The 17,014-nt window shown below is 32.8% G+C and overlaps 1 protein-coding gene across 1 annotated transcript; it reads left to right on the forward strand.

Annotated features, from left to right (window-relative positions):
• Positions 1–1,805: 1,805 nt before the first annotated feature.
• LOC124372090 (actin-binding protein IPP-like) lies at positions 1,806–16,407 on the forward strand (the record flags this gene model as incomplete). Its single annotated transcript, XM_046830457.1, is given in 6 exon segments — positions 1,806–2,464; positions 5,400–5,544; positions 7,233–7,371; positions 12,336–12,501; positions 15,334–15,483; positions 16,232–16,407. Coding segments are annotated over 6 exon segments (1,010 nt in total), but the record flags the coding sequence as incomplete, so codon positions are not given.
• Between the last annotated feature and the right edge of the window lie 607 nt (positions 16,408–17,014).

Genomic DNA, 17,014 nt, shown 5'->3' on the forward strand with positions numbered 1-17,014 from the left:
TTTATTGTATTCATCATTGAATTATAAAAAAAGTTAATAACTATAGATAAGATTGATTCGAGATATGAATCAGGGAATCTGCTTGGAATTTCAGCCATGACAGAACATCTAGCCTTTTCCTGTGAATACCATTAACCTCAAACATATAATTAGACTTTTTAGACAATCTATACAAGATTGTCTAAAGTTTAATTATTCTCAGAATTGCAACTCTACATTGTTAATAAACTTTGCTGTATTTGAGGTTTATGGCATTCTTAGGTAAATGCTAGATGTTCTGTCATTGCTGAAATCCACCATGAATTTCTGAATGTAGTTGCTGTAAGACATGTGTTTTAGTCCAAGTTATTCACTATTAGTTTTCACTTCTGTAAGGTAAGAATTTTGAGACATAAATCTTGAAATATTAGGTCTTATTCTTTTGTTTTTAATTGGCGGTTTCTTGGTCTTGAGCATGATGGCTTTTCCTACTGGTTTCCGTCCTTACATGGAATCACAACTGATTTAGCAAATGTGACACTTTAGAGGAAGAAGTTGAATTCATCCAAGCGAATCCTGGCTATGTACACGCTAGATTCTCAAACGGACTGGAGAAAGCATTATCAATCAGAGATCAGCACCTCTTCAGCACCAGAGCTTGAATAACATGAAAATCAAAATTCAGTCAGTTATTCAAGAAACTTTATTGATGAAGCAACTCCTGATATACATGCTTTATTGGACCTTGTAATAGAAATAAATACTCCACTGTCTACAGGTGATTAAAATACGGCTTCCTATTTATCACAAGATAGGCATTCTTTACCTCAAACTAACCAACCACAACTTCCGACTATGGTGTTCTGGTAAGAAAAACTCCTCCAAAACAGTAGCCTCTTGTTGATATAATATCAAAGTACTAAGTAAATATGTTAATAATCGTTGTATATTTTACGAGGATTACAGTAACGTAAACAAATAAATGTTTAATTTTAAAATTTTTTTACATTTTTATACTTCTAGTTTTATGATTCTCTAATTTGTTCACAAGCAGAGTTGTAATAAAAAAGAAGTTAGTGCGCAATCTGTAAACTAATATTAATGTGAATATTTATACTGCATATGTATAATAAGCATATTGCCATTATTTTTGTTCAAAATTTCAATATTTTAAACAATAACCCTTCATTTCCAGTTTTTTCTTTCATCTCTTCTCCCTCTGCCGATCACAATCAACCGCACCTTGTTCTACTAACATCTGAAGTTTAAATAGTAAAATTTACACGGAGTTGAAAGTGCACAGAATACATTTTTTCGTTCTAATAAAAATATTTAAAACTCTCTTACTTTGGATTAAATTAATATAAAATGATAAAAAACTCATTTAAAAATAAATTACATTCTATGCAATTTCCTCTTTGACAAACTTTATGTGGAATGAAGACTTGAGGCACTGGAGAGAGAAATCACTAAAGAGCTTATATGACATTGATGGTAAGAAATATAACACGCTATAAGAACAAAAATACGTGGAAAATTTTATCAGCTTTATTTTTTTATATGTGTAAAGTTTTGTAGCACAAACTCCTGCTGAAAGATAGGTGAACCCTCCAAAAAGGTGCCTTTGATCTATCCCTGAAGTTCTCTTGTCATCTCTAGAGTTGAGAACTTTTAGTACGTTATACTATCAGGTACTCCAACGTCCCATAGTTTTTAATCGGTTTATATTACTCTAACTTGCTCTTAAAAGACTGTCTTTTTTCTCTCTGTTTTAATGTCCGAAGAGTAATATATCCAACTGACCAACCACAAACAAGTATCAGCAGTTGACCGGAACAGTGGCGCAGCGTTACGTTGTGTTTATGTAGTCGTAAACGTGATGTCCAATGTAGTCAAGGTAGTATAGGGAAGAATCTGGTGTGTGATATTGACAACTGTATTTTGTTTGAACAGTTTTTCATAAAACCGTAGTGCAGTGTTCGTATGAAAAGTGAAATATTACTTCTAACTCTATGTCTACTAGTTAAGGCAATATAATTATTTAATAGCCTATTTGTTTAACTGAAGGTGTGGCTATTAAACCATCCAAATGTGGCCCTATCTGGCATATTTCTTTAGGGAAGGGTTGTGAAATTGATTGTTTAGTTAGAATATTGAATTATATATTGGAATAAATAGTAATCAAGTCTTTTTAGTTTGTTAATTTCTGTGGAAATCAAACATAAAAAGTTCCTTAATAGCTCAACCAAGAATGTCACCAATGAATGGCAATAGTAATAATAACAATTCCTCATCAGCAGCTGCAAAAACCACATCTCCAACTCCAACACAATGGCATACTTTGGCCAAAAGCAAAGACAGTTCTCCAGACAAAACATATTCAAACCGTTATTTCCCAGTTAAAGTCCTTCAAAATCTGAATATTCTTAGGCAAAATAGCAGATTTTGTGATGTCTCTATTGTGGCTGGAGGAAAAATGATGAAGGTGAGTCATTGTCATCAGTTTGTTCAACTTAACACTTACCACATATCATAGTTTAGCCTTAACTCCATTACTTCTTTATAATGAAGAAGAGGAATCATAATAAGCTATGGTAGAATAAACGGCCACCACGACAATCGAATCAGTACGTAGTTAGTTAACTATAACTACATAACACCTTGAGTACCAATGTTTATTTCAGGTTCATTCCAAACCAATTGAACCAGGAAAAAATAATTTTCTCACCCACCATCTCAGATTTGTATGAAACTTGGTAGCTTTGATCTATGTGTAAAGATGAGTACAACTACCAAATTTGGATTTTTTATCTCACTTAGTATTCCAGTTATGGCACTTTAAACTTTTTACGTTTTTCAATTCCCGCACTCTGGATAGCACCAAACAAAACATGACATAGAAAAGAAATTAATTTCTCATTTCCTTATTTGACACTCAATCTTTATGAAATTTTCAAGGCAGGTTCCTTGAGTACCAAGGAATTTGAAAAAATTACCTGAATTTCCTAAGTTGAACCTAAAATATTATAAAAAATTACATTTTTGATTTTTTAAGTTTAAAAACGCAAAGGGTAGGGTACGATAAGCGGACCCGGTTTTTTATATCGAAGAATGTAATCATCGATACCTAATACTCGCATCTCAAATCCTAGACTATCAATCGATATAAAAGTATCTATGTAGGTAGTCCTCAATATCAATCATATGTTTTAAAGTAAAATATGAATTTAATATTTACAGTGATCAAACAAGTTATTATAACCAAGATTAGGAAAACTGAAGACGACCATATTTGCTCCTCTCACAGTTACAGTTCTTTCTTTCCCGCAAATGTCACAAAATGGATTTTTCGGTACGAGTCCAACATGTTGAAGCCACGAAAAACACGTCTTATCATCTTTCTAAGCAATGTCGTGTAGCCTAGTTTTCTAAAATTTACTGCCATTTTTTGTAACCAAATGTTGCTTACGTAAAATTGAAATATTACCTTACGTGTATTATTTGAAAGGTTTACAGCTGTTGATATAGATTATTTAAGTTAATTTTTCAAAATAATTAATTAGTATCGATGGTTATGATTAAATAATATCGTTTACCAATTTCGAAATAAAAAACCGGGTCCGCTTATAGTACCCTAACCAAACGCAAATATGTTTTAATGTTAAATTCAATATCTCAAAAATGGAATGAGGTAATCAAGAAATTCTTTATTTTCTTAATTATCTGCATAATATGGGGTTTATTTGCATTGAAACCAAAATAGACTTTCCACAAATCTCTTATTTTTTAATTTATTCTAAAATAATTTTTCATTACGAAGAAGCCTCGAAATTGCACTTAGTCTTAAAGGATTGGGGGTTGGAACCGCCTCCTGTCAAGTTCCATGAGGAAGGATTTTGGGTATGAAATCCTCTCTTTTTAGTCATGCCTCTTTGGAAGGAGGGGAGGCCAGTTCTCAGCCTCTCCAGTCCTAGCAGACAGGGATGGCCCGCCCTTGTGTCTAGGCTAGCAACTGCTTTTAACACGTAGGGAGTCCCACCAACTGCAACAGTCATCCACCATTGTAGAAAACCTATCGATCTACCCTTGCACCTCAATATCTCAACATTTGCGGATATGTGCCACTCCTGGACATCCCCTGATTTATGTGACATTTTGATTTTTCTGAAAGGTATAGCACTCTTGGGGTCACAAATTTATTACTATTGTGTTTTCTGGTTTAACATGCTTGATTATTAATAGACTAAGCGATTCATAATTCCAATTATTTGTTGGGCAAACCTCCAATCCAAACCTACCCTTTCTTCTTTCCCTTTTAGAAATGTCTAAACTATTTATTGAAAAAAACACTCAAAACTTGTTTTTACTCTTGATCCCACTCCGCCACCCAAAATGCGAGTGCCTCCAGCCAACAAAACAAAAACATCCCTCGAGATAGTACCTATCAGTAAAATATCAAATTCTAGAGGGGCTGATCAGAAATATAAATTGAATTGTAATTGAAAGGCAATTATGTACCGTGCAAAAAACTTAAATAATCATGTGATGCTGCGCGGCCTGCCGTAATCGTGATTCTCGAGAAAGATAAGATAACAGCGACAACAATACCGATCACAATACATGGAAATGCCTGTAATTTTGTAATTAAAGAGTTGTTTTTTCGTTCTATCATGTTTGTTTCTATAAATTTATATTTTTGTGTTCTTCATACTGGTGTGGTCGGTATAATCCCAAAGTACCAAAATTACTTATGTCCCAAAAGTCAGCTGGAAAACATCTTGGGAAAGCTTTGAGGGTCTTATTAAATCACTTAGTTACAGATCCAACAAATCCATTTAGATTGATGAACCTTCCTCAGAAAGAGTGGATGGTACTGAATCGATCTAGTACAGGGATGGGCAGATGCAACTTGTGGAAGTATAAATGGGAAATGTCAGAAGACCCGACAAGTGATTGTGATCATGAGAATCGAACTATAGAATACACAGTTAATGGCTGCCCTCTACGACTATCCGTACGGTTGGGCTGTATTGCACAAGTTGAGTGAAGTAGAGCTTGAATTGCTGAAGGATCTTAGCTTTGTGAGGGAGATCAGATAGACCTTTTTAAACTGTAGACATTGTACAAGTACTTAGTGTACTGAAGCAATTTAAGTAGTATTTTAAATCTTATTTTGTACTGGTTTCTGGACAAAAATGTTGTTGGTTATAAAGAAGCCAACTATGCATAAGACACTAGTGAGACAACACATGCATGACCATGTAAGGTATTCATATTCATTACAGTACCAGGTCACTAGTGTATTACAACAAGAATCATTATATAATACTAGTCGATATCTACAAATCAAAATCACTATAAATAATTCGTATCAGTGTACTACATGCTGTTTCATTAACCACTGGTTCATTCATTTTCAGGTACATCGAGCCATACTCTCTGCCAGTAGTCCATACTTTCAGGCGATGTTTTCCAATGGATTGGTCGAGGAACAAAAGGATACCATAGAATTACATTCAATCTCTCCCTACATCCTCAATTTACTTGTAGACTTCATTTATACAGGTAAGTTGAATAACACTGGTTTTTCTGTGTCCATACATTTTAGAATGTCTTACAGATACATAGTGAAAGGACATTAACCATGACCTGCTCACATCGTGAAATTTGAAAACAACCAATACCACATGGTATTCTTTGGTACAAATGTAACTACGTTGTGTAAGGAGGTGGATGTTCTTAGATATAATAAATATATAACATAAACATTACAAAAAAAAGTTACTCCATCTTTAAAAATTGCTCTATAGGAAGCAGAGACTCTTTCACTCCATCCAGTACAGACTGGAGGCTGTAGAAGACGTAGAAGAGATCTTCTTATATAATCCAGCTGAACAAAGTTCAATCAAAATATGCAAAATAAACAGCCAGCTACTGTATGAAACAGAAAAACATGGAATCATCATCGCTATGTTTGGCGGAGGAAGAAGCTGCCGTAATGTGCAATAATTTTGATAAAGAAATAGCCAGTTTCAAAAACCAAATAAAACTCTTGAAAATAAAAGTTATAGTTTTTTATTAAGTACATGTTTTAGAGTTAGTGAAGTTGATACACAACATGGTGGTTGTGATTCCTGACTTACGTGTGTCACAACGCTATGGAATGATTTCTTTATTTTAACCTAGCTTGTAATTATGTGTTAGGTTAGTTATGTATCTGAAGAAGAGATCAGATAGCAGATCTCGAAACGTAGTGGTACTGATTTTTTTGTTTCAATGAACGATGGCAAATGTCCGAAAAAATACTGTTTCCTTCAAAATTGGCATATTTTTTCATAATAACAAAAGCAACATTTCATAGCTAAAGTGATCAAAAGCAACAATGAATTGGATACAAGGAAATTAGCCCTAATGAAAGAGATTTTTGTTTCGGGAAAAATTGGTGAAGAATTCCATTATATTTATCTAAAAAGAAACTTCATAAGAAGTCAATAGAAGACACAAAATTAGCACATAATGCAGCAAAAATAGAGAACAGTAACAATAAATTCAAGGCAGCCTAGAATTTAATTTAAAAAAATACAAACAACTCATTGTCTCAACCAGACATATTACTCTAAATCAGTTTAACAAATTTCTTTATCAATTCAGTTAAGCAAATGAAGGATAATATAAAGAAGCCTAATATAATAGTATGAGCTTAATTATAAATCCCCATATTGGCAGTAAAGTTTTTTCTTTTTCAGAAGTCTCAATTGAGGAAGTCATAAAAGCTATGAAGACTTAAAAACTCATAAAGCAAAGCTGTTTTTAGTGTATCTAACAGTATATTTTACATTCACAATCATACAAGAGAGATATTTTCCGGATGAATTAAAGTTGTCAAGACTGCAAAATTTTTAAAAAAGGGTTTAGAAATCTCACTGAGAGCTATCCCCCTATATCAATTGTACCAGTACAGTCTAAAATTACTAAATGAAAAATTGTTGAAAATTATTGGTGTAAAAAAAACATGAATAACAGCTGATTATAAATTGAATATAATATTAAAACAAAACAAAAAAACGCCAAATATAATTTGAAAACACTTGAATAAAACTAATGGTTCTGGTATATCAGTAATTAAAAACGAAGTTTGAAATTGTAACTATTAAAATATCAAATTGTTATAACTTACTCTTATCAAAATGATACAAATCTGGTATACTTAATACATCTTAATGAACTGTTATTTGATTTCGCTAATTTTGCAGGTGAAATAACAATAAATCAAGAGAACGTTCAAGACCTGATAGTTGCTGCTGACATGTTAGAGCTGAACGAAGTTGTGTTGGGGTGCACAGAATTCCTCAAACAAGAGTTACACCACACAAATGCCATAGGAATCTACAGGTAGGTCCATTCTAAACCTGGTAGAGATGGATTGGTAGTGCATGAAAGAAGGGGAAATTTCCCCTCTTCCACCTTTTGTACGGCGTTTGGCAAGATCAGATACATTGCAGAACCAATAATTTGGGTATCAAAGATCCGGACCATCACTAATACAAGTTTGATTGGGATGAAGTGAGTACATTATCTGTCTAAAAGCATCGACTCAACTAATTATGAAACTTGCTGTCTCCTACACCGTAAAATACGAATTGCTTATTTGGTGGAGGCATGAGGTTACTTACTCTCTGAACTTGAGGTACATTCTTTTTAGTTTGTAATCAGATCCAATAATCAGGATTATGGCCAACCAGCACCTTGCCACTTTATCAGAGTTAACTTATCTACAGCTTTCGTCCTGAGGTTTAGATGATGACTATTCAAGACTCAGTGCCACATCATCAGATAGCACATCCCCTCTGTTGTGTAGGAAGGACTAGGAGTTTTGTTATTAATTTCCAGAGGCCAGTTTGCATTCCCCGAAATAGTTGATCAAGTATAGCATTGGAGGTTAATACATTTTGAAAACTTTTTTTATATTTTATATTTGTAACAATTTAGCAACTTGCTTTAGTTAACCCTTTAACGTGTTTACTGCAACAGATCTCACTCATTATAAACCCTCAGTGAAGGTGTTGTATTATATCTAGGTAGTTCTGTACAGTAGTCAACTATCACAGATGCTTTATGGCACAGAATCAGAATGAGAGCAGTCAAGATCACTCAGTGTGGAGCTGCAGTGAAGATGTTAAGTAGTGGGACATCATTATACTATATGATGATGCATAAATTACCAATTTTGGTCTCAAAAATAAATGGTATTTCATAACTGTTTATTTAGTACATAGTTGTAAGCATCTAATCGAATAGATGGATTTGATAAATTTCTATCTACCAATTTAGGAATTTCTTTTCTACATGATATATGAATTATTTTGTTTTTACAATGTTGTTTTCTTCTGTCAGCTGATCTTTTATGTGCCATGGTGTTATGTCGAATTTTATTAACTTATTGGCTACTAATGACATAGATTGCCCGTCATCAGTTAGCGATGACAGGCGCTCCCCATCACTCTAAGTTCGTAAATTTGGAGTTGAAATATATTCCCGATATCGATTATTTTGGCCTATGTCTTTACTATTATATCGTTGGTCTGTTAAAATATAATACCATGTATGTTGTATTTTACATTTTCGATTTTAAAGCTGGTTGATTCTTGAAACTGATCGTTGTTTACCGTTTCATCTGTTGATTGTTTGTTTTGATTGGTTGCCTCCTGAAATTAAGTCAGGGTAAAATGATATTGTTCTTTTCTGAGATTCTTAGTAACTTTATGGAGAACATACTCTATGAAGGTAAAATGAAGTTAGTGATGGTAACTTTGATGACAAAATGTTGAGTGAAAGTGGCGATTAAGAAATGTAAGAGCATTATGTGATAAGGCCTAACCTTCAAATCTTCATATATTTATAACTAACAAAAAATAAATATCACTTTGTGTTATATTCTCAACTTTATTACTGAAAAGAGATTATACATTTTTGTTTAATAATTATTTTACAATAATTTGTTCCCAAATGCTTGCAAATCTACTAAAACAGGTTGGTATTGTGCATATTACTTTGGGAAATTGCTGTGGACTCAAAATTTTAAAATGTTGTTATACGTTGAAAATCAATAATTGGGAGACAAACTACCACAATCTACCCTATTTTATAAATACAATACATGGAATATTTGCACTCAGATAATATTGATTAAAAATGAATTACAGGTCCATATGGTAGGGACAGTGAATACGCCTGATCTCATGAAAAACCGATTCAGATTAAGGAAGAGACTGATCAATCTGCGAGGTCAATCTTATTTCTAAGCAGTGCAGTTTGAACAAACTATAGATGGTACTACCAACATGAGTTTACCCCTCTCTAGATGAATGAAAATAATAATCTATGTTGGTGTTACGGACACTGTAGGTGGTGTGGTTGTTATTGTAATGTATACAGAACTTCTGAGTATCGTGCACTTAATACTTTACCTACTAATTTTAAAAGCTTTAAATTGACTAATGAGACGAGACATTGTTTCGAAATATAAAGAGCTAAAAAAAAAAAAAAATCTTGGAAGAGTATGAAACTTGATGGAGTGATTTATAAATGCAATTTCAGATGCAGAAATAGGCACTTTATTTATCTAATGAAGAATTAATATGGATAAACAATGCAAGATCATCTACTACAACCCATAACAAGAGAATAATTTGTGTAGGGAAATAAACAAAAATAAAATAAATTTCATTTTTTTTGTCTTAATGTATGCCAGACAGCATTTATTAATAATTAAAGTTTTAGCCTCATTATTTAATTACGCTTGTATTGATTGAATTACGATCAAGGCAATTCCTATTCATATAATTTATTATGAAGAAGTTAAAGAAAGATACTACTAACTGAATTGTAGATTTCTGTGTTTGTCTTGTGGCTTACGGAAACAGTAGTCAGATGAAATGGAATAGGTGAATACACACTAAAATGTACTTATTAATCCTTTAAGGAGTGCATGTAAACGCTACATAATGAGTATGGACGTCATATGACGTTTAGCCTCTGTATTTTTGTATTATCATAAATGCATTGCTATTACTGATTGCCTTTAGGTAGATTAGTCTGTAAAGTGGTTCCATCTATCGGCAACATACTTAACTTCCATGTTTGTGCTCGCATTCACTTGTAATCTGATTTTACCACCAGATTGCAGTAGACACCAGGTATAGAAGTCACTGACTCAAGGTCGCGTCGCGCGTGCATCGCTTTGCTGTCAGAATATGCCGCCACATTATATTAGCCATTCCTTGTATACTGCATACTGTGGCCATATTTATCTTGTGAGAGTGACATATTTGTTGAGCAACCATCTAGTTTGTTACTGTTGTCCAAATGGCAGAAAATACTGATTGAGTCTGCCGTAGTGAGGAAATAAGACATTTGATTTTGAAAAAGTACTGAAATATTGACTTGTAGAACACGTATTCCTTTTTTATTAAGCTTTCAAATGTAAGTAAACATTTTATAAGAGATTTTAAAGATTTTAATTTTTTACTCCTTTTGGTATTTTTTTTGGATTTCATCCATTACTCATTTTAGACTGTCAAAGGAAGGCGTCATATGACGTCCATACTCCTTAAAGGGTTAAAATTTTTTAACAGAATATACCTTATTGTGCTTACAAGAATAATATCTTGTATTTTTTATCACGGTGTATAAAATATGTATATGCGTTTTAGATTTTATATATTTCAGTTACCATTTCATTACATAATGAGTGACAGACATCCCTAAGAACTTGGGAAGAAGCCTTACATGGAAGCATATCACATTCCACTGGGTGGGGTGTTTAGGTACTTTATTGATTAGAAATATCTCTGTATGCCCCCCTTATATGTGATCTAAAACTAACTATTGGAGTTTTACATGTTTTACTAACATCAATATGCCAATATCTACCGATCAATTTTACATTGTCTTCTGATCAATTTAGCATTGTCTACCCATCAATGTAGCTCTGTAAACTAATTAATGTGACTGTATAAAAATCATTATGGCATTGTCCACCAATCAATGTGGCACTGTTCACTGATCAGCTGCTGGCACTGCTGGTTATAGATCAATTTAGCAGTGTCCAAAACTTCATGTTACACTATCGATAAATGTGGCATTGTCCACATATACATATAGCATACTACACTAAAAAATGTGGTACTTTTAGCTGTTTAACTAGCTGTTTAAGAAGCGTCGACTGACCCATTTGGTGTCGATGACGTATCTTATAAGTGCGTTCGATCCCGAAATCGATTCTTATTTTACCGCTAAAAGCATTATTACCCGTCAAAGCCCTTAAAATTATAAATCAATTGAAAGTAAATTTTGTAACTAAATCTATGATGTACCTAGGTGACACATTCTTTCCAGGATGTAGTGTGTTGAATGCGTTAGTAGTTCTATTTGCACATTTATTCTTGGATCCAAATATAAAAATAATCTCTACTCTTTCTTGAACGCTGTAAATATTCCTTGTGACGTACAACACCACTATCACTAAACAAATGAGACTGCATTTCCAAATATTTGGTGTGTTGAAACATGACCAGAGATAGCCACTTATTGGACCAGTCTCCAATAATACTGTAGATAAGAAAGATAAAAGAATGATAAAACATTTGCTTGTCCTGTTTACTTACAAATACTGATAGTGAAATTAGTAATTATCTTAATATTACACAAAACCTTTTGCTTTTTGCAATATCGTTGCATTCAGGAAGTAATGGTGTTGTGTTATTAGCAGTAGTACAGTAGTTTGTAGACTAATAATTGTAATGTAAGAAATTACATTATTGGGGTCTGATACCAAACGGCTTGGCCGATTCCAATTTTTTTTTACCAAAATACAGCATTTTTTTATGAGCTTCAAATTGAGGTGTCTCTAGGTATTGGTGGCCATTTCAAGATTTTAGCTTTGGGTACGGGTGGGCATGGGGGTAATTACCCAAATTTTGAAAATAACTATTTTTTGTTCCCAAAATTAATTAATAGTATACACATTTGTTTACAGAATTTTGATACTTGGGCTAGAAGTCTTTTAATACGAGTTTGAAGTTTTTAAATGAACGCACTGCTTAACACTTTATTCATATACTACATATAAGATTTTATAACAAAATTATAAAGAGACCCTGTTAAACCTACAAAAATCTGTGCACACTTTTGAATTTCTGATAGACGCTTCCAGGGTTAATGTTGGTACTTTTAATTTGGTTGATGTTGGTACTTTTAATTTGGCCTTTAATGTGATATTTTGCAGTGATAAATATGGAATTTTGTACTGTTCAATGTGGTCTTACGTGTTTGTTACACATACAAATGTGGCACAGGTTCGCAGATGCTCACAACTGTGCTGAAATGCGGACAACAGCTCTAAACTACATCCAGAACCACTTTCCCCATATTTACCAAGAGGAAGAGTTCCTGGAACTGCCCAAGGATCAGCTGGTCTTCTTCCTATCCAGTGAACACCTGAGGGTTGACAGTGAGTTTCAGGTAAAAGCAATTCTTATTCAATTAACTCTTTAATTTTCGCTCTTCCATTTATAAATTGATTCTCCTATAGATTTTCTTTTTTAGTTTGCAAGTAATGTTTTCAGTCTCAAAAAAAAAGAAGGTTTTTGTTGACATCATGAAAAATAAATATGGCAAAGACAATAAGTGTGAAGATAAACTGATTGAAAAATATTAAATTAAACATTGTTTTCAAGATTTTTACTTCATTATAAATTAAATTTTAATTATATTTTCTAACAAATAATTAAAAATAGGCCTAATAAAAAATTCATCAATTTGATTTCTGTTTTTATCATGAATTCGTATTTAGTTATTTGTGACTCTTAATGTATAATATACACCAGCCTATTTACGTTTTCACCATCCAGTATTGGTGGCATACATAGCATGAATATTCACAACTACTGATTTACCAGTTTCTTAAAGGGAGTTTCAATTCCACCGATTCTAGGGAAAAGAGCTGGAATTGATACAAATGTTGGTTTTTTATGGCCTAGCTGGTTATAGCTTGGAGCAAGTTGGATCTTTGTATGTGTCATTATCATTAACTCTGCATGAAACGTATAAAGCACAAGTTTAATTTCAACATTATTAACCCTTGAAAGTGTTTGACTTTATTTGGACGCTCCGACTTATTACATCATATGTGGTTTGACGTCCATTTACGTGTGGCGACAGCCTATCATGTTTTTCTATTTAGTGGGCAATTCTTTAACTATTCCGACTAATCCTAATAATATTATAAACGTGAAAGTGCCTTTGTTTGCTTGTTTTGCTTTTACGCTCATACTATTGAACTGATTGTACTGAAATTTTACATCAACATTATTAGCATTCCTGGTTTGAGAATATAGGCCTATTATTATTTCGAAGTCATAAAAGTCAACACACCAAGTCAGCAAAAGATGATGTTCTGTGTGTCAGGCTATACATCTTAATATGTCACATGTTACAATCTCATATTTCATTTTTTCATTTCATTTCCAAAAGATTTATTTCACAATATTTTTTTTTATTACATGAACATGAAGTACAGTAATAGTGTCATACAAAAATTCAAAATGTCGTACAAGTAAAAATGGTCACATATTTTATGTCATTCAATATTAGTGCAGTTCTTCTTTCTCAGCTTGGCGTTGTCAGGAACTCTTCAAGGGTGTATATTGGTCTTTTCACTAGGTAGTGTTGAAGTCCTTTCTTGAGTCGATTTCCTGATAGGTTTCTGATGTTTTCTGGGAGCATATTTTTGAGTTTTCTACCAATGTATGATGGTTTTTTACCAAAAAGAGCAGTGCGGTGTTGAGGCAATATGTATCTGGAAGCATTACGGGTATGGTAGGTGTGGACGTCACTGTTGGTCTGGAGGTTTTAGTCTGTCAACATGCATGATTGTTTCAAATATGTAGAGAGCCGTTACTGTTAGTATACCCAGAGACTGGAAGGCTTGTCGGCAGCTTTAAAGTGGTTCCAGTCCAGCTAGAGTCCTAACTGCTTTCTTTTGTAAAATGAGTACTCTATTAAGGTTTCCAGCAGAGCTGCCCCAGACAACCAGTCCATATCTAATATGTGATTCCACTAATGTGTAATAGGCAGTTTTAGCAGCTTCTAAAGTTCCAATCCATTTGATTCGTTTTACTACATAGAGTCCTGTGCTAATTTTTTTGCAGGTGTTATTTACTTGTTCTGTCAATGAAAGCTTGTTATCTATTGTGATACCCAAAAACTTGACCTGATTACCTACTGATGTATTGGGTAAACTTGGTGTTTGCTCTTTTTTCCTACTGAAATGCACTTGAGTTGTTTTGTCGGGGTTTAGTGCTAGGTCATTGAGTTTGGTATACATGAGAGCATTTTGCAGTGATGTTAAAGAGTTAACATAAAGTTCTTCTGCTGAGTCATCTTTTATTAAAAGGGTTGTGTCATCCGCATACATTAGACAGTGAGTTTACAAACTTTACAAGATAAATACAAAACAAAAACATAAAACAATATAAAACCATTGATCTTGAAATATTTAGAAACTTAAAAATAATTGAATAATAATATAATCTTCAAACAAACTAAATGTATACTAAACAATAAACAAGAACTTACAACAAAAACAAAACTCAATAATTGTGAAATAAAATAGAACATCCAATAGGCAAAAGCCCAATGAAGGATGCACATCAGATTAAAACTAACGTAATAAAAACAAAACTCACAGAAGGCTTGAACCGCTACATAAATAATATATTAATAAGAAAAACCATACAAAATCTATAAAACAAGTCATGGACATAAAAATCAAAAAAGATTAATTGGAATTAACTATAAAAGGTGATAAAAACGAACTAAAAATATACACATTATTCATTATATGTACTAAAGTATATATAATATGATTGTACTCAGTTAGTTTACAAATTTATTTACTCCGCAATTTTCTTGTTGTCATCATGGTAACCCATAAAACCTATTTTGTAAAGACATATACTAACGCTCAGCTAATCATCAACCTCATTGTTACCCTATATAGAAATGAAGCTTTGCAAAATTTCAAGTCTATAGATCAGTTCATTTTTGTGATATCATGCAGGTAGAGAGGGAGAGACAGAAAAGAAATTTTTGCCTTCCCTTGAATTATAGGCTTTGGTAATGCTCAGTGAATTAAAAGTTACTTTAATTAAATGATTGCATATTTTATGTTTATTTATTACAAAAAATAATTGAACAAAGTAGAGAAAGATTTTTGCGAACTGACATTTTCTGTTTACTTAAATTTGTTACCATCTAACCGAGCAGATTACTGATAATTTTTTGTTGTTGTAGGTGTTCCAGGCAGCCCTGCGTTGGATCTCCCACGATATAGAGCAGCGCAAGCGTTACGTGTTCGAACTCCTGACACACGTACGCCTGCCACTGTTATCTGTGTGCCTTCTTGAGAAAACTATCGTTGAATGTACTGACATTAGTTTAAAGGTAATAATTATCACTTCTGGAAAATCTTGCAATTACTATTAGCTCTTCATTTTGAAGTACAATTGGAGATATCAGTTTTGTGAGTCTAATCAACATTCAGTCTTAACGTTTTTTAAGATTTATAATTTAGATCTAATAGATTCAATAATTATTTGCTTCTTGGTTAAATATTTTAGTTGAAAACTGACTTATAAATGGGAAAGCATCTAAACAAATATTACATAGAAACTTTCAATCCCATCTTTTATTTTTGTAAATAACTAACTTTTGAATTTAATTATTAGCAGTGTTTTTTTTTTTTTTTTTTTTTTTTTTTTTTTTTTTTTTTTTTTTTTTTTTAAGTTTGGGGGTTCGTTTTCACCAGTGGCATTTTGATTGATACTCTAAATGCCTGAAAAGGGAAAACAGTTTAAAACTATTTGCAATATTTATTTGACCTCTCCCAGAATTGAACCTGTGATCACTCAGTTACAGAATTGCAATCTTACCCCTACTCTGCAGTGAAGATTCTCAAACAACTCTGACTTATCAGGCTCATCGCCTTACATAAAATATACAGCCCTTATTGGACACCTTATATCTGCAGGTTTTATTTTAGCTAAACTGTTCAATATTGGTTGTTGGCTTAATAGTGAAATTGGCTGATGAGTGTAACTCTGCAGTGGTGTACATTTTATTGACTGATTTTCTTTTCTTAGATCTAACGTGTTGTGCAATCTATTGTTTTACCATGATATGTTTCTTGCAGGTCGCTTTAAGAAGTATTAGAAATGATCTGTTAATGCGGAAAGGTAACTTGGTTCCTCTATCAGTCTTCCCTCGGCTCTGTGCGAAAAAGGACATTTTTGTGATTGGCGGCTCAAAGCGAGAACTGATGAGTGCTTGGACCAGGTCATCGGAGTGTACATTCGAGTCAGTTGAACGGTTTTGACACATTCAGAAGGTAAGTTAGCTTGCTTACACTTACTTACAGTGTACAATATTAGAGTTGTATACTATGTTTTGGATAATTTAGAGAAGTTCTTCTTCACTGTTCTCCTACTAAGCTTTATGTGTATTTCGTAGATGTTAAACTAAACAGGGCAATGATGGTGGTAACTGACATCCTTGTGGCGACAGCCCTTGAATGATTTCGGCTAACGTTTCTATTGCAACGGAACGTCATATTCATTTCATTATTTCTTGTCATATTCTGTATACCGGATTTGTTAAAGTATGTATATAATTAAAATTCAGTAGTTGAAATTCAAGCAATTTTGATAAACATGTGAAATAAAAATATTTTTACTACAAAGTTCATTTTGCTTTATTTTACTTCATTATTAAAAACTACATCAAATAGGGTGTACTAAAAATATTAATGTATATATCAATATTACATGTTGATAACGATATCAAACAGGAAAAAATATTGGAACATTTTTGTAACAGTAGAAATTAAAATTAAGAACAAATAAAAACTGTACAGTAAAAATATTGTTCCAGATTTTAAAAAGTGATTTTACAAGGATAGCGTTCCTCATTAATGTGC

Source organism: Homalodisca vitripennis, unplaced genomic scaffold (assembly GCF_021130785.1).
Source record: "Homalodisca vitripennis isolate AUS2020 unplaced genomic scaffold, UT_GWSS_2.1 ScUCBcl_2508;HRSCAF=7355, whole genome shotgun sequence".
Taxonomy (NCBI): Eukaryota; Metazoa; Arthropoda; class Insecta; order Hemiptera; family Cicadellidae; genus Homalodisca; species Homalodisca vitripennis.